General features: G+C 38.9%; 3 protein-coding genes and 1 long non-coding RNA gene across 5 annotated transcripts; 2 read left to right on the top strand and 2 right to left on the bottom strand.

Moving 5' to 3' along the window:
* Positions 1 to 363: 363 nt before the first annotated feature.
* Positions 364 to 7,130, bottom strand: LOC133741240 (squalene synthase 2). Of its 2 annotated transcripts, none has more exons than XM_062169171.1 (14): positions 6,635 to 7,130; positions 6,203 to 6,245; positions 5,316 to 5,405; positions 4,828 to 4,903; positions 4,672 to 4,741; positions 3,716 to 3,859; positions 3,514 to 3,618; positions 3,181 to 3,327; positions 2,263 to 2,338; positions 1,663 to 1,751; positions 1,044 to 1,135; positions 913 to 958; positions 755 to 821; positions 364 to 641 (listed from the first exon to the last, which is right to left on the bottom strand). In XM_062169171.1, exons 1-13 carry the CDS (start codon positions 6,827 to 6,829, stop codon positions 756 to 758), a joined length of 1,239 nt encoding a protein of 412 aa, XP_062025155.1. In that variant the 5' UTR covers positions 6,830 to 7,130; the 3' UTR covers positions 364 to 641; position 755. The 2 variants fall into 2 exon arrangements, with proteins under 2 accessions (XP_062025155.1, XP_062025154.1); XM_062169170.1 differs by having other exon boundaries at positions 913 to 961; positions 6,635 to 7,125.
* Positions 7,131 to 10,316: 3,186 nt separating this feature from the next.
* Positions 10,317 to 12,206, top strand: LOC133737377 (uncharacterized). The gene is made up of 3 exons (XM_062164944.1): positions 10,317 to 10,526; positions 10,617 to 11,110; positions 11,558 to 12,206. Exons 1-3 carry the CDS (start codon positions 10,317 to 10,319, stop codon positions 12,204 to 12,206), a joined length of 1,353 nt encoding a protein of 450 aa, XP_062020928.1.
* An 842-nt stretch (positions 12,207 to 13,048) lies between these two features.
* Positions 13,049 to 15,241, top strand: LOC133737376 (uncharacterized). The gene is made up of 5 exons (XM_062164943.1): positions 13,049 to 13,157; positions 13,511 to 13,638; positions 14,160 to 14,499; positions 14,677 to 14,864; positions 14,939 to 15,241. Exons 1-5 carry the CDS (start codon positions 13,049 to 13,051, stop codon positions 15,239 to 15,241), a joined length of 1,068 nt encoding a protein of 355 aa, XP_062020927.1.
* Positions 15,242 to 17,110: 1,869 nt separating this feature from the next.
* LOC133741156 (uncharacterized) lies at positions 17,111 to 18,358 on the bottom strand. The gene is made up of 2 exons (XR_009861654.1): positions 18,036 to 18,358; positions 17,111 to 17,473 (listed from the first exon to the last, which is right to left on the bottom strand). It is a non-coding gene; the product is annotated as an uncharacterized LOC133741156 (long non-coding RNA).
* Positions 18,359 to 21,905: the final 3,547 nt, after the last annotated feature.

Here is a 21,905-nt window from a genome sequence, read left to right as displayed (position 1 = left end):
AAACCATTACTGAACAGTGAAAAAATGAACCGCGTTGACCGGACAAGAAAAAACGGGTAGAAACCCATGTCCGGTAGCAGTAAACAGTAACTTGATTGGTCAAATTCTTGACTTTTTGACCTTGACATTTCTTGACTACGAGTGAACTTGCTCTAAGTCGTGTTCAAATCTCACTTTCAACGATCCATCTCATATTCGTAGCCATACATCATAGATGCCAATTCTCTAAAACATGGTTGATAACTTGATATAGTAGACTTTGATATTTCCAAGGGTCACAACAGGTATACTTAGCCCGTAACATGAATATGTCATGCAAGGCATCTTTATGCTGGATATACAACAGCAGTATTACCATTACTGTGTATGAACGTGTAAGTAACTATATTAATTGTGTGACATGGTAATTTTGCACAACCAAATATTATCTCCAAAAACAATACAAAGCAAAGCCTCAATTCTGTTACAATAAATAACCATGCTAAATGGTGCTGAAGGCTACACTAATAATTTTAAGCAACTTGATATTGGATATACAATTGCAGCAGCATTGTCATTATTGTTTATAGATTAGTCGCATGGAACGAGGCATGTCTTTTTGTAACAAACTATTTGTGTCGGCAGCTTTAGGAATGTAAACCCTGCAGAAGAAAAGGAAATGTAGTGGAGTGAGGGTCATGCAGTAGTGGTTTGATTTCTTAAAAAACCAAAGATTATCAGACCAGCTATCAATTGTTCTATTGATGAAACTTACATTAGAATCTTGGGCTGGCAGAGACATAAGCGTAAATGATGGCCAATATGAGAAACATCACCATAATCTGCATTTCAAAGATAGATTAGTCAACTGTGATTTCTGAAATGATATTGATCCCTTTCTAATTTAATTTTCTATTTTTATAAGAAACTCACCAAAGCTGAATTGTAACTTTGCTCACTCTTGACTATATATGATTTCCTGCTGTGATCCATAGATACTTGTCAGAATTCAATACAGAAGAACGTTTAATATTCAGATAACTGAATTAGACACTATGAAGTACCTGTTGATAAGGGCTCCAGAGTCCCTGCATGTTTTCTGCACTGATTCCAGCCTGCTCAATGTTTTTGTAGCATTAGGATCCTTCTTGTCAACCTGTAGCCAAGATTCAATTTAATGTCTGAGAATTACAACAGAAAATGGACAAAGAAACCTTTGCATCAAATGAAAGCATGAGTGACAGCAGTGTAGAATTGGAAGCAAAACCAGAGAGAGCTTTCAGCAAGCATTGGAGCCAAAGTAATAGCTCTGTTAAACTATTTTAATAATTATGATAGACAGAAAGTCATGTACAATTTTGGCCTTTTCTTTTCTTAAGAATGTTTAATATGTAGACATTAATCAAACCTTTTTACTCAACTATTCACACACATTCTTGTCCAAGCACAAAGTTGGAATTGGTCAGATATATCTAACCCTTATACCCAGGGTTTATTGTAAGCTAAGGCAGTATTTTAACAACTAGTACATATCTTATACGTGTAGTGGTTCGTTCAGAAATGAAAATTTTGACTTGTCCGGTAAATAAAATTCTAGGGGAGGATATACAAGTGAATATAGGTAAAATAAAACGGTTTATTGATATTGGATTTGATAAATGCTTGTTTCTAGAAGCATCGTACCTTGGACTTTAGAATGGATGAAAAATCATAGAAAGCGGCATAGACATCAGCCATTGTTCTTGTTCTGTCAATAACTTTTGCTGTAAGACCTAAAAAACATAACAATAGATTAAAAATTGTTACTGAAATAAGACGAAATATTACAAGTATGATAGACTTCAAAGCACTATCACAATACTACTTTTTATATCCAGAAGATCCAGACCAAAATGAATAAGAGAGAGAGAGAGGGAGAGAGAGAGAGAGAGAGATGCCTCAAACAAAATTAAGTACAAGAGTACAGACATGAGTGCATAAGTATAGATATACGCATGTGGAGGAGCATCCAACGGTAGAAGATTGTGGACATCTCTATATGCTATGAAAAGAATTCTGCTAGGATCAAACGGATTTCATTTGCAGACACTAAAATCATATGGCATATGCAGACCAACCTTTTTTACAATTCATTTCTTAATAATTAATATATGCAATAGTTTAAGACTATTCGGATTTTTACAATTCATTTCTTAATAATTAATATATGCAATAGTTTAAGACTATTCGGAAAGTATCAGTTTCAACCGACTCAAATAACGTGTTTAAAGATTGATATCTTACCACGCCTCATTTTCACCACACCTCTGAAGACCTCAATGTTGTTGTAGCATAGTGCTAGTGTGCCAATTGCCATGATCTAGTAGAATTAGCATAAACAAATGAGATTCAAACTTCATTTAGAGATCTGTTAGTTTCAAGAGAATGTTGAATACTTAAACTGTAAATACGAATTTAGAGAAGAGTATTTTGACTTTTGTATCGCATTAATAAGCTCCGACAATTCAAAATGAAGATCAGAGGAGCTTTGATTAAGTATTTAAATCAGAAACAGTATATCAATGCCTTCAGATACTTCAAAGAATCGAAAGCTCATCTATAGAGTTACTATTTAGTTAAAAGAGGCGAGATATCTTGGAAGCAACACCACTAGATACTGCCCAACTAGCAGTTTAAAATAATTATCATTAAATAAATGACAATACATCTTATTTACTTAGAAACATTATAGGCTCTAGCATCTTACCTAAAATTCTTAGATCAATATCATTCCAACTTCCTATCAAAGCCACAATTCACTTGTACATAGAAATGAAAGGGCCGTCTAAGAATCACTGACAATAATCCCAAAGGAAGAATTCTTAATCTTCTCTTATAACTTAGACTAAATATATTCTTCCCCTGCCCAACATGGCGTAGTCAGGGAAACCCTCATTTCTTGTCAATGTATATCTAGAGATGTCCTCCTAGGAAACTGCTAGTGTGGTTTTCTATGAACAAACATGAAAAATATTTCTGAGGTTAATGTCCTATATTCAGGACAGATGGTTAATGACTTAATGTTCATTATGCAAGTTTCCCACTCAATTTATTAGGCCAATATTCTTCTGTTTCCTATATATAGACAAAGTACACATGTCAAATTCTGACGCACATAAGACTGACCAACTGTAGCGATATTTCATTGAAAACATCTTATACCTGAGGGATAGCACAAAATTTAAATATAGCAGGATCTCTTAAAGCAGACATATACTTCAAGCAGTCTTCCATATGTATCAAAGCATTAGTGACCATGTCATTCAGACATTGCACTGCCTTGTCTGAGTTTTCCTCATATTTCAAGTCCTGCAACCATAAAAAAAGAAATCAATTCAGGAAAGAATTTTTACTGTGCAATGAATTTTAGGAATAAATACTTGTGTCATCCCACAGTCATAAGTTTTCATGATGATTAGTAATGAAATGGAGCACAAGTCATTGGAAACTAAAGCGATAGCGTAAGTTGATTCAATGAGATCTGAGATTATATACCTCAAGTTTGTTAACATATTTACTCCAGATCTGGCGGGGCCAAAACATACGTGACTTGGGTATCTCATTAATATCCTCCAGATAATCTCGAATAATGTTTGTTTTCTGTAATTAGAAAATCCAAAGATCGTTTATTAGAATCACACTTTTAAACCAAACTTGATATGGAAAGCATTCCTTGCTTCAGATACCATTGATTTACCTGAAGAAATAAACCCATTGAATTTGAAAGTTCATCCGTAGCCAAATCCTCCAATTCAGCAGCATGGAAAAGCTTGGACAAACCTAAACCAACAAGTCCTGCCACATAGTGGCAGTACTCATCATAGTCATCAACTGTTTCTACCTGCAAGATGAGGGGAAATATAAGTAGAGGTCCACTTGTGCAAAAATTATACTATTAATGCAGTTAGGAATAGGAGACTCATGCATGGAAAATATTAAGCACTTCATTGCAGGATCTGGTTTCCCAGGATACAAAGACATTAAGCTTTCTATGTCCATATATGCACAAATTATGGTCCATAGATTAGATAACTTATAGATGTTTATAAACTATGGACACACTCAACTATGTGGTTGACCACAGAATATGAACTTCTGTTTAGTGTAGAGTTCCAAGTATTAACTCATAATTTTGAAGCTACTTAATAAAATCCTAGTTTAAAAAAAACCGTAGCCATAAATCATCTCTTGGTTGATCTACATTTAGTGCCATAAATCATTTCTTGGTTGATCTACATTTAGTCCCTTTTAGAAAGACTTGTAAAATAGCACTCAAAATATAACTACATCCCATGCTTATGTATATATGTGCGTGTAATAACAAGTTTAGTATATTGTATATAATCTCATGCAGATGTCAAGAAGCATTAAGAAACAATGCAATTGATCAAAAGGCTAAAAGGTCTCTGAGAAAGGGTCTTTCCCGTAAGTAAGATATAAGGTGTTACTTAGTAGAAATGAGAGGTAGGAAAAAAAACAAATTGCTTATGAACCCTTAAGCAACTTTAGGAGCTCATTATTAGAATGTATAACATCAGCCTATGTGTTCGCATGAGCATCTATTGTGACATTGATATAAAAATAAGCATGAGAATCATGAAAAACATTATAAAACATCCACCAAGCTTCCTACGGAATAAATGCACTACAAACCTCCTTGCAGATAAACTTTGCCATCCCTGCCCCCATTCTTTTGGTAATATCCTCAATTGCCTCCTGATAACTGCAAAATAGCATATCGATTGCTCATCAAATAGTGTCGAATGAAAACTCCAATGATAGAGAAATATTTTAAGGAAAAGAAATTACCCCTTCCCAAGTTCCAGAAAAGCAGTTGAAACATGATGAAACTCGTCCATGAGAACTTTGTACTCCTTTGTACCACCTTAAGACAAAGAGAGCTAAATTGAGCAAGCAGACCATGATTTCAATTTACAAATTAACATGCAAGTAACTTACTCAACACAGACCTACAGGCTAAAACAAAAGTACCTGAGCCTTGTGTTTTGTGTGTGTTTTTTTTTTCTCTCTCTTCTCTTTAATAATTGTAAATCCAAGAGCTTTTGCAGTGCACTTAATATTAAACAATAAAAATACGTACAAACAATGAAAGTAGAAAAGAAAAGAAATTAACCAATGTTTAGCATTTTAGGAAATAAAAAAAAATAAACTTTGTTTATCGTTCATCAGAACAAGTTTACAACTACATTACAAGTTATTCATAGTATTGTTTTGTCTACACGAATATACAGATAGCAAACATGAAGGATGGAGTATTCAAGTCTGAAATCACTCACATGCAAAATGCCACTTGGCATCATATATGTGACGATGGAAATCTATCAGGATAGGAAGTTTGACGTCTGTCTCTATGGCTGTATCATCCTCTGTAAAGAATCCACCAGAATAAATTACATCATTTATAATAGAGATAATACATTAGCACCAGAGTGAGGAAATTGAAGGAACAAGTTAAATTACACTACTATTAACAGTCACACAAGTAATCAACATGAAATAGGAGCACACTCTATATCACAGCAGATAGTTTCTGTGCTGGCCCTAGTTAAACAAATTAAAAGGTGATGCTAATACAACATCGAAGCATATAACCGTGAATAGGCATGATCTTTGTTTCTTAGTTTTAGTGAAGCAATGTTATGCAGTCTTTGATTCATTAACTATGAGCTGGATAAGCAGTCTTTGATTCACTATTTTGTTACAGAAGTAGCATGCATTGAGAACTAATTTGTCTAGTTCCACTTTCCACTTAGTGATTGAACTTAGGTATTTAAGCATCCTATACCACAAAAATTATCAATTGCAACCAAAGAGAAATGTATGTTCATTCCTCAAAACAATGTGGGGGCAATATCCTCCCAGAAACAGAATCTATCATCTAGTTATAGAATGGATTATCATATGAGCTTAAACAATTAGGAAATGGACCAAATAATGTTCATAAAGCTACACATGAAAAAATATATATTATCATTTTTGCCTAGTGTCTAATCAAGTCAAATTTCAGTAAATGCTATGCTGACATTTTGCCCAACAAACAACACCACATGCACAACGCTAATGAATGGTATAGAGACTTAAGCTGAAAAAAGCCAAATTGAATCTTTCAGACATAATCAAGAGTAAAGCAAAGCATAAGACCAAAAAAAAAATAGATACTTACCAACAGTGTCTAGAGCTCGAAGAACCAGATAAAAAATACAAACCTGCAATTACAAGAAAGTCAACACAAGGGAGAAAGGTGACAAGCAACAATAGAAATGAAATACGTTGGTCCGTGGGCACTGTATGCAACAAGTAAGAATAGTAGTGAACAACAATGACTTCCCCAAGTGAGAGTTATTTGCCAGAAATACAGAAGACCACAAAGTCACAAACATGTAATAATAATTCAATCTCTCACATGACCATGGAAATTAGTCGAAGCAATTACGTAATCATGTTTTAATGAAAAAATAAAAATTGACTGTCTTATAGATCATCTATATTGTAATACATAACATGATCAAGATTTTCAACATCAAGACCCAACACCATAATGGATTAAAATCTTCAAATCAGCATGATCAGAGCAAAAGAAAAGAGAAGAACTAACAGCATTACGGAGCTCCGTATCGAGCTGCTGAATAACGAGAGCGAAGCTCCTGGAGACCTTGTGAAGCATGGTGTAGCAGAAAGCCCAATGAGGCTCGGGAGGGATCTGCTTCTCGATGTTCCTGGCCGCCATCTTGAGCTTCAAAAGAGGGTAAATGTCATCTGGGTGTTTCAGCATAGCCCCCAAACTACCCATCTCGCGATCTGAGGCGAATCACAGAACCCAAATCTCGCAGAATCTGAAATCCCAAAAAAGAGAGCGACAGAGGTGCAAGTGAAGAAGTGGGGAATAAATAACGAGGATGGGTTTTGTGAAGGCGGGCTGGGTTTGGTCCAAGGTGGCGTCCCCGACTTTGGAAAATGATTAAAGAATTGAACTTGTGAAAGTCGTTGATGATGAGCTCGCTGCTCACACTGTGATATATACTCGTTTTTGTTTTTGGGTTTTGTTTTTAGTTTAATAATAATTTCACGCCTGCAAAATCTGGCTTAAAATAATGGCGTGAGGCATTGAGAGAGTTTGATGTTGGAGGTGTATTGGCTGGCGATGATGGTGATGTTGGTTACAGTAGTGAAATTTGTTTGCTTTCTCAAAGGGCAGGATTTGTTTGACGAGAATTCAGCGGCGATACGCAGCTACAGCTGACCCATGAGTAGATATGTTGGACGTCTCTAATTTTCGAGGAAATTATTGCCTTTTTTATAGGCCCACAAAGTAAATGTCTAATTCTCTATCAAGTACGGGAATTAGTAAATGCGGAAATATTAAGGTTTTAAAAAGGGTCATTGACCCAAAGCACCAAAATAAGCAAAAGTTACCCCACTTACCCCAGCAACAGATTTTTGTTCTCAGATACACAATTTAAGCTCAAATCACCATTTTACCCTCAAACTAATTAAAAAATTACCCACTGTCATTCTGTCTCATCTCTCTCTCTCTGAACGCCGATACTCTTTTTCTCTCTCTCAGTCTCCGATCTGCGTTCTCTCTCTCTCTCTCTCTCTCTCTCTCTCTTCCCGGCCTGCAAAGCCCCGACGCCAACTCCACCTACTACCACCTGCAAAGCTCCGACTCAGCCTCTGTCCCTCACGCTCTCACACCGGATCGAAGAAATCTCATCGGGTTTCAGGTATGGATCGTCGGCGCAAGAGATGAGCTGGTGCTATGGAGCTCCGGCGGTCAAAGCCTCGATCGTCGGCGCCGGTTCTAGGTCTGGGTCGAAGGACGACTCTGTCGCCGGCACCTCTCTCTCTCTCTCTCTGGCACGAAGCCGTCACCGGTTGCTTGGACCTCGCCTTCGACTCGTCCCGGCAGCAGGAAGCGGAGACCGGTCATCCCTCTCCGATCTGCACTTTCTCTCTCATCCCTCTTCGAGGTGGCGGGCGGGCTGCTGGTAGACGGGAAATTGGTGGAGGATAACAAGGATTTGGTGCCCAGAGCTTTTCTCTGGGTACCCAAACTATTTTTTTTTTTTTATATAGATAAAATGGGGCAGAAGACCAAAATGAAAGAAAAATGAAAAAAAAAAAGGTTCTATTGGGGCAATAGACGTTTTGAATTGATGTAATCTCCTTGTTTTTTTCCTATAATCAAAGTTTTATTTGTCTAAATTTAAAGAGATTAGTTCTCATTCTAGCAACTGAAAGTCTTATTGGGGGATAGTAGACGTCTATTGGGGGGCAATACATGGCTGATAGACGTCTATTGGGGGGCAATACATGGCTGATAGTCGTCTATTGGGAGGGCAATACATGGTTAATAGACGTCTATTGCCCCTTTATTGGGGGGCAATAGACGTCTATTGGGGGGCAATACATGGCTGATAGCCGTCTATTGGGGGGCAATACATGGCTGATAGCCGTCTATTGGGAGGCAATAGACGTCTATTAGGGGGTAATAGACGTCTATTGGGGGCAAAAAAACTTTTTGGTGGGTGGTAGCCGGTGATCGGAATCCGGCGGTCGGTGACCGGAATCCGGCTGCCGGTGATCGGACTCCGGCGAAGTCCCCTATGGTTTCTCTCTCTTCCATTCTCTCTCTCTCTCTCTCTCTCTCTCTCTCTAAGTAACAAAGGTGAGGGTAAAATGGTATTAAAAAAATAATAAAAACAAAAAAAAAAATCTTAATTGGGTATTAGGGAAGACCTCCTTAGAGTGTTTTGGGTAAGAGGGAATTAAAAAAACTTAGTGGGGTAAGTGGGAAAAAAATCTCTAAAAATGGTGTAAATGGACAAAAACCCTTTTAAAAATTATTAGTCGAGAGGGGACTAGCGCCCAAGCGCTTAGTCGGACACCGGCTTATGAGATCAGCGCGATACGCAGCTACCCACGTGCTTCATAAGTATGACTTGTGAGTAAGTATGTTGGACGTCTCTAATTCCCTATCAAGGGAATTATTGCCCTTCTCATAGGAACATGGAGTAAATGTCTAATTCTAAATGCGGAAGGTTTTAAAAATCACTAGGCGCTAGTCGAGAGGAGGCGTTAGGCGGCACCTAAGTAGTTTTTATTTTTTAAATATAAATTTTAATCTTTTTAATAATAAACACAAATTGATGAATTCACATGTTTTTTTCAATGGTAAATAATTCACATGTTTCGGAATATGAAATAATTCACATGTTTTTTTTTATGGTACGCCCAACCAATCATTGCCTATGCAGAGAGATGTTTTGGGTATTTCATTTTCATTAAACATGGGTAGTTTCATAATACAATTAAAAAATAGAAAAACTTGATTGGCTGGGCGTACCACGTGGCTGGTACGTTTGCCCTACCTAAGAATTTCTTTTATTGATAATTCGATTGCTTAGTTACATTTAAAACACTAAAATAATTCTCAAAAAAAAAAACACTAAAATAATTATTAAATACTATTAGATAATTATCAATCACCTAATATGCATAACTTATACCAAATCTTATCTGAAAATTTATTCTAGCAAAAAATAAAAACAACATGCCTCCACACCATTTAATAGTTCACTTTAGTTAATCCAGAGAAGTCCTCAACTTAATAGACCACCTCTCCACTTCTTTCTAGCAAAAAAAAAATAAAACCAAAATGCCCCCACACCATTTAATAGTTCACGTGAGTTAATCAAGAGAAGTCTTAATAGACCACATCGCCACTTTTTTCTAGCAAAAAATAAAAACAACATGCCTCCACACCATTTAATAGTTCACTTTAGTTAATCCAGAGAAGTCCTCAACTTAATAGACCACCTCTCCACTTCTTTCTAGCAAAAAAAAATAAAACCAAAATGCCCCCACACCATTTAATAGTTCACGTGAGTTAATCAAGAGAAGTCCTCAATTTAATAGTATTCAACTGATAATAGGGGTCTCTTTATATAAAAATTACAAGCACAGAAACTGAGTCATACAAGGAAAGATAATCATACAATGATTTAGATATCTAAGAAGATATCTACAAGAAAGGTGATGTATTCTTTCTCTAAGCTTTATAAGGGTTTGTCTTGCAAATACATGCCAGTCTTTTTTAAGATTTAGGTACCAAATGTTGAAGTCTCCCTAACTCAGATCTTTGTTGGTTCTAGGGTCAATTTAATTAAAAAAAATCTCTCTGTTACGATCCCTAGCCAGGGATCCGAATGAGAAATGGGTCGTAGCTGGCGACTTTAACGAGATTGGAGAGAAGTCTGGAGGCCGACTTTGCAGCCATGGTCATATGCAAGCCTTTTGGCAAGCATTGGCAGACTATCATCTTGCTGATATGGGGGCTGCTGGTGGCCCTTTCACTTAGAGCGATTCCAATAACAGAGCGCTTAGATAGAGGTACGTGTTCCCAAGCTTGGCAGGCGGAGGTTGGTTTCTCTAGGGTTGTGAATTTGTTTCCTAGTCGCTCTGACCATGTTCCCCTCCTCTTGGAGGTGCAACGCGAGTTGCAGCAAAGGAATAGAGTTCATAGACAGTTTCGGTTTGAAGAGATGTGATGTGCACATGAAGATTTCTCTTAGAAGGTAGAGGAGGCTTGGGGTATACCCCAAATTAGGGATCCTATGCTTCGGTTGTGTCATAAGATCAAAGGAGTGGGTGGTGATTTACTAGAATGGGATAGAATAGTGTTCCAAAGCAGAAGGCAGGAAGTTGAGAGTGTTAGGTCCCAACTCAATGATCTGCTACAGAAACCCTTTGACCAGAATGATATCGAGGTCAAACAACAACTGACCAGAAGGTTGAATGAACTTATGTCCATTGATGAGACTTATTGGCGTCAGCGCTCTCGTGCAATTTGGCTCAAGGATGGGGATAGGAATTCAAGGTTTTTCCATAAGAGGGCATCTAATCGGCACCAAAAGAATAAAATCAAAGGGTTGTTTAATGACAACGGTGTGTGGCAAGATTCAAAACAAGGAATTGAGTCTGTTGTTTTGGACTACTTCCAATCCATCTTTAGTTCCCAGGTTCTGGATTTAGATGCTCAAAACTTGGTGTTGCAAACTATTGGAGGAGGGTAACAGACCAAATGAATGAACAATTACTGACTCCATATGGCATGGATGAAGTTAAAGCGGCTCTATTTCATATGCATCCTTCTAAAGCTCCCGGGCCTAATGGTATGTCACCTTTTTTCTTTCAGAATTATTGGGACCTAGTTGGTTCAGAAGTTAGTACTACAGTGATTTCTATACTTACTAATTTGGAGATGCCGCCAGATTTGAATTTCACTTATGTGGCTCTTATTCCGAAAGTAAAAGAGATAGTGAATATGTCACATTTGAGACATATCTCCTTGTGCAATGTAATTTATAAAATTGCTTCCAAGGTCGTTGCTAACAGACTCAAGAAGTTTTTGCCGGATATTATTTCTTCTCAACAGAGTGCATTTGTGCCAAATCGATTGATTTCTGATAATATTGGTAGCTTCTGAAGTTGCTCATTATATGCATAAATTGAATAGGGGACAAGAAGGCTTCTTGGCACTCAAATTGGATATCAGCAAAGCCTATGATAGGCTGGAGTGGGTTTTTTTGCAGAAGATTATGCTCAAAGTGGGATTTGTTGTTGCATGGGTGGAGCTGATCATGTTTTGCTTATCTACGGTACGCTACTCTTTTCTTATTAATGAGGTACCTAGGGGATATGTGACACAGCAGCGTAGGTTGAGGCAAGGAGACCCTATCTTTCCTTATTTATTCTTGCCATGTGCTGAGGGTTTGTCTGCTTTGATTTCCCATGCCGTCTCTTTTGGTCAGTGGCAGGGCTTACGTATATGTGATGGAGCTCCCATTATTAGCCATCTACTATTTGCTGATGACAGTATGAAGTATTTTAATGCTACTTCTCAGGATTGTTCTATTATCCGTGACTTGTTGAATATTTATGAGAAGGCCTGGGGGCAGCAGGTTAATTTGCACAAGAGTAATGTGGTTTTTAGTGGCAGTATGCAACCTCATCTATGTGTAAATTTGGCGCGAATTTTGGGAGTGCAGGTGGTTGATAAGCATGAAAAGTATTTGGGTATTCGTACTCTAGTTGGCCGGTCCAAATCTGATACTTTTGCTTATATTAAAGATAAGGGAAAATTTTATGAATGGTACCCGAAGTAAGGCCCACTCTAAATTTCAGTACATCAAGTTTCAAAACATAAACTTTGGTACATCAAATATGAAGTTTGACTCAATATACGTACATGACGTTAATGACTCCGTCAGTCTGCATGCCATTACGCACATAATGAAGGGCATAATTGGTTTTTCATTTGTCAATTCCTCTCCCTCACTCCCTCTGACTCTCGCTCTCCCTCTCTCTCTCTCTCTCTCTCTCTCTCTCAACCGCTGCTGACGACGAGAACTACGGGTTCAAGAGGCCGGAGACCACGCGGCACCATCACCGTCATCGTCCTCCTCCCACAGAAGCATCGTCCTCATCCCAGGTCAATGCTGAAATCCAACTCCAGAAATCCAATTCTGAAATCCAATTCTAAAAATCCAAAGAAACCCAATTGAAATCCGAACCCAATTCAGGAGAATCTGGACAACGAGGGCTCGATGACGGGGTGCTGCTGCGGCGTGACTTGGATCCTGTCCGGGGACGCGGAGGCCACGGCCATGGCGGGTCGGGTCGAGAGGATCCGAAAGCGAGAGAAGGAGAGGAGAGAGGAATTGGGGATTGAATCTATCAGAGCACAACTCGCGTTCCTACTTGTAGAGATTTTGAGGGTCCAAAAGTAGATACTCGGCCACTTGCAGAAATTTAGGTTCTAAAACGATTATTATAGTTCCCACTTGCAGAGACTTTTAGGGTTTAAAAATGTTATCTACTTCCCATTTGCATAAATTTGTAGTGAGTTGATAATGCCCAGGCTGTCACGGAAGACTAACTTGTTTGATTATTCACTCATCTTGAGAGTTCTTGCGATCTGATCTCTATTGCATCCTTCTCACAAATTATGGAGGAGAAGCAACTAAAGAACGAGGCTGTGAAGGTATGGCTGGATGATCTCAGAGACTTGATTTATGATGTGGATGACATCTTGGACAAGGAAGGAAGGAGCGTCGGTTGGAGTTTGGCGGTGGAGTTAGAGTGAGGGAAGCTTCTGGAGCCAAGAATCCTCCTTTGTAGCCGAGTAGTGGTCCGCAGCCAATGGCAGCATTGGATCCCGGAACCTGCTTCCGATTTCCAATTGAGGGAGGGGGAAGAGAGAGAGGGAGGGGGAAGAGAGAGTTGGGTGCCCAGAACAAAAGAAGAGAGATAGCGGGGTGCTCAGAGTAAAAAATGTGAAGAGACCGCTTTACCCCTTGAAATACGACAAACTAACGCGTCAATGACGTCGTGTATGTTTACTAGGTCGGTTTTGAAACCTCATGTACCAAAGTTTATATTTTGGAACTTGATGTACTGAAATGCATAGTGAGCCTTACTTTGGGTACCATTCATGAAATTTTCCCTAAACATAATCTCTCTAAGAAGTTAACAGGGTGGCTCTCCAAGTTACTTAGTGCTGCTGGGTGGGAGGTCCTAATCAAGGAAGTTGCTCAGGCAATGCCTCTCTATACAATGAGTTGCTATCTTTTGCCTCAGAATCTTATCCAGGAACTCCATCATTTATGTTCTCAGTTTTAGTGGGGTGGTACGGAAGAGAAGAGAAAAATGCATTGGCGTGCATGGGATGAATTATGTAAACCCAAGAGAATGGGAGGTATGGGATTTAGATACTTGTTTGCTTTTAATCTGGCTAGATACTTATTGGTCAGCTCTTCAAAGCTCTTAATTATTTTCCTCATGGTACTTTTTGGGAGGCTACCTTGGGTACCCAACCTTCTTATGCTTGGCGGAGTATTTTACAAGGTAGAGATATCCTTCGAGCAGGCATCCAAAAACATATTGGAAACGGGTTTACGACTAATATTTGGTCAGAACCTTGGTTATTGGGGGAAGATTTGAGTTCGTTCTGGACAGACAGTGTGGCTGTTGTTGCCGACTTTTTTCTCTCCCCAGGTGTGTGTGATACTTATCTCTTGTTTGAATTATTTCCTATACATATGGTTGAAAAAATTCAGGCTATCCCTCTTAGTCCTCGGAATCATGATGATAGATGGATTTGGAGTGGTGATAAAAAGGGTCAATTTATAGTGAAATCTGCATACCATATTGCTAGAAGCAGAATCCTTGATGACCATCAGGGAATTCCTAATTCTAGTGCAATTCTATGGAACCAAATTTGGAAGGCTCCTGTACCAGGCAATGTGCAAATTTGTGCTTGGAATGCGGCTTCAAATATTCTTCCTACGCGTAGCAGGCTCAGCCAAAAAGGTATTGACATTGATACCCAATGCACGTTTTGTGAGGAGGAAGTTGAATCCCCTATCCATGCACTGCATGATTGTACTCATGCAGCAAGTATGCTTTGAGAGGCCAATATGCCTAACTCTTCCTCATCTTCATGTGTTGCGGATTGGTTAGTATATGTTCACTCATTAGCTCCTGATTCTTTTGCTCCCTTACTTATGATTCTTTAGGCAACTTGGAGGAATAGAAATTCCAAAGTTTGGGATGATCATTTCAAATTGTCCACAGAGGTTGTGCCAATGACTATAGGCTGGTGGGCAGACTACAAATCTGCACGTCTTTGTTCCGCTTCTCCTATTGTTCAGGGAAGAACTTCTAGATGGACAAAGCCTCCAGTTGGTTTTATTAAATTGAATGTTGATGCTGCATTTGATTTGGAATCTGGGCTTACAGGTCTGGGCGGCATTTTTAGCAAGGTTTCTGGCACACGGTGCTAGTATCCAGCTCGGCTAGGCATGCAGAGCTATTAGCTTTGCTTCTAGGTGTGCAGATGGCTATTGAACACCAACTTACGCCATTGATCGTTGAAACTGACTGCAAGGATTTGGCATTGGCGATTAATGGATCTTCCTTAGATAATTTCGAATTGGGTTTTTTGCTTCATGATTTAAGAGACTTGCTGCACGAAGCTTTGGCAGCTAGAGTGGCTTTTGGTAGACGGACAACTAATCAAGTGGCTCATATTCTGGCTCAGGAAGACAAGTTAGACCAGTTTGTGTTAGACTTTGAAAATACAAGAACAGTTTCGGAGAACAAGGTACCCAACTCAGCAACATCAAACTTCTTTTCATAAACCAAAGGTCTAACACATGTATAATTTTCGAAATCAAGACACTGAGTACGAGTTCCAAATCGAGAATCCTTACTTGGTCTGGGAGGCTTTCTCGAGAGGGAGGAGGAAGGAGCCGAGCAAACGGAGGAGCGAGGTCGCTTGGATTGAGGAGCCGCCGGAGAAGGGCTAGCAGAGCGTCGGTGCGAGGTTTGAGCAGGCGAATGAGAGACAGGCGCGGGCTCTGAGGCAGCAGAATTGGAAATAGCGACGGCGGCGGAGGAGTGCTCGGACCCAGAAGGAGACGATGGTGCCTGGGCGGTGGACCGAGATTGGGATGTCTCCAAATCCTGAGGATGCTCAGCGGAGGTAGGCGACCCAGAATCCCGAGGTCAGTGGAGGCGACGTGGTGGCCGGAGCGGAAGGACACTTGATGGTGTGCTTGAAACGAGGCATGGTGAGAGCTCGAGAGAAAAAGAAGGTGGCCTCGAGACGAATTTTAAAAATTGAAAGAAAAAGACCTAACTGAAACACCTTAAACACACCGTGAAGTACGAAGAAAAAAGAAAAGAAAAAAAAAACAAATTTTTTTTTTTAACTTTATTTTATTTTATATATACATATATAGGGAAGACAAATAAGGAAACAAAGAACATGAACCCATGAAGAGGACTGCAAGAGCACAAGTTGAAACAAGCAGAGTTCGTCAAAGGGACCAAAACCAAGTCCTGAAACTCCTTCTTAATTAAGTATGATATGAGTAAAGCAAAAATGAGATGCAAACACACAATGATTTTGGTTTGTATCCAATTGCTAAGATTAGATTGAATTTGCATAGTTTTTCCAACAAGAGCAATACCACTCAACCAGAATTAAGAAAGCAACAGAACAAGTTCACACGAGTGAATTGAATTCGACAATCACAAGGTAAGATAGAGGATGATCGAGTATTCTATACCTCTTGATGTGAAGAGTGAACATATCTCAAGATGGGGTGTGTAGTATTTATGGAAACCTGAAAAGGAAAACTCACATACGAAACAATTTGATGCACATAATCTTTATTCCCCTTATAACACCGTGTGGGCATGATTTTGAATTTTTTCTTTTTGCCTTTCACACAAAGTAACATTTTAATTTGCTCAAGAAGACTACGACCCATGTAACGAGTATTATGTCAGCAGCTCCCAAGTTAGATGACTTTAGGATACTAGATGTAACAAGGACATCCTAAAGAACACATTTACTCGAGTCAATAGTTTCACAATCCACCGCGGTGACCAAACCATTCTCGTTTCTTCCCAATCCTCATATCGTTTGTCACGACCGAGGCCTGTTTACTTTGGAAATAGCCTGGCCATGCTCCACAAAACATTGTACCTTTTTTTATTATTATTATCAAGGAGCAGCAATAACATTGAACAACTTCGTACAAGAGTATTGAGAACAAATCAACCACAAATATTACTTACCGCCACGTAGAGTATGTGTGCATGTGATGATCCAAAGTGATAGAAAATATGTTGTTCATGCTCAAGATTACAGAGTGATGCAAGAGCAAATTCAAAACGTGCTAAGCACCCCATTGCACAACAATTTAAGAAAAGGAGGACAGCCCTTGTCAATCTAAGTTCAAATTAATCTGTCAGACACTTGGGGACACAAACCACCATTTCAATCCTGAATTTCCAGAAACTGAACCTAACAATGCAGAAGCGAAAAGAAAAAAATGCATCTATACTACCATGAAGACATACAACATGAATGCATGCAGAGAGATATGGAAATTAAGGAAGAGTCTCAGAACTCAGAACTCCAATGGCACTTCTCAGTGATTCAAAAGGTGCATTATCCAAGGGTTTTGTGAACAAGTCTGCTAATTGATACTCAGTGGGAACAAATGCAAGTTCAAGTATATCTTTCTCAACCAAATCTCGGATAAAGTGATATCTTATGACATATGCTTAGTGCGGGAGTGTTGCACTGGATTCTTGGAAATATTGATGGCACTTGAGTTATCACAAAAAATGGTCAACTTACCTTGTGAGATTTTGTAGTCACGAAGCATTTGCTTCATCCATAACATTTGAGTATAACAGCTACCTGCAGCCACATACTCTGCTTCAGCTGTGGAAAGGGATATGCAGTTTTGCTTCTTGCTATGTCAGGCCACCATGTTGTTTCCCACAAAGAAGCAGCCACCAAATGTAGTTTTTCGATCTTTCAAGTTTCCTCCCCAATCTGCATCTGAATAGCCTGCAATTTCAACGTTAGCATCACAGGTAAAATAGATGCCACAATTTGTTGTACCTAATACATAACGTATTATCCGTTTTATAGCCTCCAAATGAGATTCCTTGGGATTTGATATGTCAGGCCTACTAGCAGGGAGAATTTAGGGCTGGGCATGGTCCCAGATCGGCACTGCATTTACAGGGACCGGGACCGGGAAAGGAATTCCGGGCCGGGCTTCGACTTGCTGAAAACAGGGATCGGCCTAAACCCAAACCGAGACTAAACGGTCCGGTTTGTCCAGGCTTTCGGTTCTATATCGCTGATTTCTTCATCCCGAAAGACAACATTGATTTGATGATTTCTCATCACAAAACTAACCAGAATCTTTATTTTTACAACACTACAAAACTCTATACATATAGATCAACTCAAAAACAACAGAACATGATAGATCTATCAATTTTGAAGAGTCGAAAACAGAAGCAGAAGAGGTATGGTGGTCGGAGACCACATCACAGAGCACAGATCAATCCCAAACTTGTTTGTCATCAAAGAAAATCAAAGCTTGGATCACACTTACTACCTAGACATTGATGCGAAAGGCTATCAAATACATGCATGTCCTGATTTCGTCGAATTCCAGCTTTGGATGTCGGAAATTCTGGTGTTGCCAGTAGAAGAGGGAACTCTGAAGTGCCCCTTCAATAGACAAGTGAATGGACGGTTGATACATCCATCCCCCTTTAGTAGAGAAGAAGAAAGAAGAAAATGTTAATTGAAAACAAAAAAAGAAGAAGAAAGAAGACGCAGAGAGAAGAAAGAAGAGAGAATAAAGAAGAAGACTGATAGTGATAGGTAGAGAAGAAGAAAGTCTCAGAGAGAAGAAAGAAGAGAGAATAAAGAAGACGACTTATAGTGATAGGTAGAGAAGAAGAAAGAAGAAAGGTTAATCGGAAAAAAAAAAAAAAGTCTCAGAGAGAATAAAGAAAAGACTGATAGTGAAGACCAAAGAGAAGAAAGAGGAGAGAATAAAGTAGGCTAGAAGACGCGTTTCTGTGTAAAAAGAGGGAGAGGATAAGTACAAAAGATAAAAAAAAATATTACTAATTAATAATATTCGGGCCCATTAGGCCTTTTGTTCTTTTAAAATTGAAAACCGGACCCGAACCCGGTCTGACTCAGTTTGGGACCGGACCAGACTTTTTCTTCAAAAATTTCTCCAGAACTCGGACCGAACCGACCGGTTCGGATAGGTCCAGGCTGGTTTTTCTGTTTGCATCGGTTTTTTTGCCCACCACTAAGTGAGATAGAGAAGACTACCAATCATACTCCTATAGAGAGTTTGATCAACAGACTTACTTGTGAGGTCCTCACTAAGTTTGGTGATTCATTGGATTAGTAATAATCTTTGCTGATTCAAGCCCAAACTTTTTCACAAGATTCTCAGCATACTTAGTTTGTGATAGAAACATACCTGCTTTCAGTTGACGAACTTGTAGGCCAAGAAAGCAATTCAGCTCCCCACACATGCTCATTTCAAATTCACTTTCCATGATGTTAGTGAATTCTTTAACATAAGTATCAGAAGTAGAGCCAAATATGATATCATCAACATAGACTTGAGCAATCATGACATGGTGTTCATCCCTTTTGACAAACAAAGTTTTATCTACTGAACCTCTAGGATACCATTTACTCACTAGGTAAGTAGACAAACGCTCATACCAAGCTCTTGGAGCCTGTTTCAAACCATACAAAACCTTTTTAAGTCTATACACATGAACAGGATTGCAAGGGTCTTTGAATCCCTGAGGTTGTTCAACATAAACTTCCTCATGCAATACATCATTCAAGAAGGCACTTTTTACATCCATTTGATACAATTTAAAATGAAGGTGACAAGCAATCGTAAGAAGAAGTCTAACAGATTCAAGCCTAGCTTGCAACCGGGGTAAAGGTTTCATCAAAATCAAGTCCTTCAACTTGTGTGTACCCTTGAGCAACAAATCTAGCTTTGTTCCTAGTAACATTTCCATGCTCATCACTTTTATTTCAAAAAATCCACTTGGTGCCTATAACATTGAATTCACTAGGCCTAGGAACAAGATACCACACATCATTTCTAGTAAACTGATTTAATTCATCATGCATGGCATTTATCCAATCATCATCATTCAAGGCCTCTTTAACATTTTTTGGTTCAATAAGTGAGACAAAACCACAATTTGAAATTATGTTAATGTTCACTTCATTTTCAGTCAGAAAACAAACAAGAGCATAATCAATACTTACCTGGGATGTAGCTTGTCTGCGAGTTTGAATTCCCCCATGTATGTCCCCAATAATATCCTGAGTAGAGTGATCTTTCTAAACTTGTTTGAACCCTATTCTCAGAACTGGTGGAGGATCAAAAATAGGATCATTGGGAGAGTCATCCTTTGCCTCATTTATTTCCACACTTACTCAGCTTCCTGAGGGTTGATCCTCATCTGGGTTAACTTGGACATTACTTACAATACAATCATCAATAGAAACATTATAGGACTCCGTAACAGACATGGTTCGCTTGTTGTACACCCTATAAGCTCTACTATCCAAAGAATAACCTAAAAAAAATGCCTTTATCACTCCTAGCATCAAATTTTGCAAGATATTCTCTATCTCTATAAATATAGCAAGGAGAACCAAAGACACGAAGATGACTTACATTGGGCTTCTTACCTTTCCAGAGCTCATATGGAGTTTTGCTAGTACCTGGTCTCATGAATGCACGGTTTCCAGTGTAGCAAGCAGTGCTACTCGCTTCGGCCCAGAAGTTTGGAGTGAGTCCAGCTGAGTGTAGCATCACTCTTCCCATATCTAGAAATACCCTATTCTTTCTCTCAACTACACCATTCTGTTGTGGAGTAATCGGAGCTAAAAAATCATGTGAAATTCCATGCTCAAGAAAAAAATCAACAAACGAAGCATTCTTAAATTCAGTCCCATTATATGTCCTAACTCTAACAATGCATACATTTGAAGAATGTTTTTCATTAGTATTCTTTTGCACAATCCTTTAAAGATTTCAAAAGTATCACTTTTTTCTCTAAGGAAATTCACCCATGTAAAATGAGAAAAGTCATCAACTACAACCAAAATATACTTCTTACCACCCATGCTTTCGGTTTGAGAAGGTCCAACTAGATCCATATGCATGAGCTCCATGTGAGGCACGGGTTTGCTAACCTGCCTTGCAACCGTCACACATTTTTTCTGGCTTACCACTCAGAGAAGGCATACCTCTTACACTCTCCTTGTGGGAAAGTTTCAGCAAGTCTTGAAAGTTTACATGCCCCAGACGCCTATGCCAAATTTCAAGGACACCATCTGATGTCTTAGCTTTCAAACATGTCTGCACTTCAACAGATTTATTAGCACGTATATGATAACAATTATCTTTGGAACGCAAACCACCCATAATATTTTTGCCATTGTTATCAGTAACTATACATCTTGTTTTATTGAAATTTACATCCTCATAATCATCAGTTAATTGACTAACACTTATGAGATTGGCTTGAAGTCCTTCAACAAACAAGACATTTTGGAGATTAGGAATACCTGGTGTATTTACCGTTCCCTTACCCATTACCTTGGCTGTCACGCCCCTAATTTTTACACAAATAAAAATCGATATATAATCTCATAATTATACATGCGCGATCGTTCATTCATCAATACAAAATACCTAGAACATCTTTCCCTAAAATCAAGTACATACTGATGCCCTGAACTCTCCAAGTCAATATACACTCGCTCCACAGAGTTATATATTACACAAACTTACGAATTAAATTGTCATCACAAAATAAAACGTAAATGCTCCTCAGAGCTTACTACATAGCGGAAGTCATACACTGGCAAAGCCAACAAAATTTGCTTCCTACCTGTTCTGCTGCCAACAAGCTACCTCAGCTTCAGCCACGATTTCCCTGACCTGCAGGATTAACCCCTACACCGTTTGAATGGTGCACCGGGTTGCCACACAACAAACTCGGTAAGCTTTTGCAAGCCCGTATGAGTAACTCATGAACCTCAATCAACAACTCACACAAATCAGCTTAAGGAAAACATGCAACCATGATTCCTTCTAACATTCCATATCCTTTCCACCGAAAGGACAACATAAATCACCGCTGTGACAATGTTCTATTTGCTAACTTAACCATCAAGAAGCAATTCAAGTCTCATCTAGACAATAAAAGAAGAATACTCTCATAACTCTCCTTTAACTATATACTTATGAGTCTCCAGCAACCTCGACCGTTACCCCCATAACTATAATGGCAGACAGACTAGCGCTCTAGTTGATCATACCCACTTACCCGGCCAACTGCGTGATTCCTTATTTCTTGCCTTGGTCACTATCTGCGACCTGTGACCATCTGTGACCTATAATCATTCAGACCCC

This window comes from Rosa rugosa, chromosome 3 (assembly GCF_958449725.1).
Source record: "Rosa rugosa chromosome 3, drRosRugo1.1, whole genome shotgun sequence".
Lineage (NCBI taxonomy): Eukaryota > Viridiplantae > Streptophyta > Magnoliopsida > Rosales > Rosaceae > Rosa > Rosa rugosa.
Note: the sequence above shows the minus strand (reverse complement) of the source record. Positions and strands in the feature narration are given on the sequence as shown.

Bases quoted from the DNA above. Each gene is read 5' to 3' on its own strand.
- LOC133737377 (XM_062164944.1), top strand. From the start codon at position 10,317: ATGGTCATATGCAAGCCTTTTGGCAAGCATTGGCAGACTATCATCTTG. The intron at 10,527-10,616 runs GTGCAACGCGAG...TTCTCTTAGAAG, and splicing joins ATGTTCCCCTCCTCTTGGAG to GTAGAGGAGGCTTGGGGTAT. The intron at 11,111-11,557 runs GTAACAGACCAA...TAAATTGAATAG, and splicing joins TTGCAAACTATTGGAGGAGG to GGGACAAGAAGGCTTCTTGG.
- LOC133737376 (XM_062164943.1), top strand. From the start codon at position 13,049: ATGGAGGAGAAGCAACTAAAGAACGAGGCTGTGAAGGTATGGCTGGAT. The intron at 13,639-14,159 runs GCAATGCCTCTC...GAAAAAATTCAG, and splicing joins TAATCAAGGAAGTTGCTCAG to GCTATCCCTCTTAGTCCTCG. The intron at 14,865-14,938 runs GTTTCTGGCACA...CTAGGTGTGCAG, and splicing joins TGGGCGGCATTTTTAGCAAG to ATGGCTATTGAACACCAACT.
- LOC133741240 (XM_062169170.1), bottom strand. From the start codon at position 6,829: ATGGGTAGTTTGGGGGCTATGCTGAAACACCCAGATGACATTTACCCT. The intron at 3,328-3,513 runs GTATATAATCTC...TTATGGTTGCAG, and splicing joins AATATGTTAACAAACTTGAG to GACTTGAAATATGAGGAAAA. The intron at 2,339-3,180 runs GTATAAGATGTT...TAATTCTACTAG, and splicing joins AATTTTGTGCTATCCCTCAG to ATCATGGCAATTGGCACACT.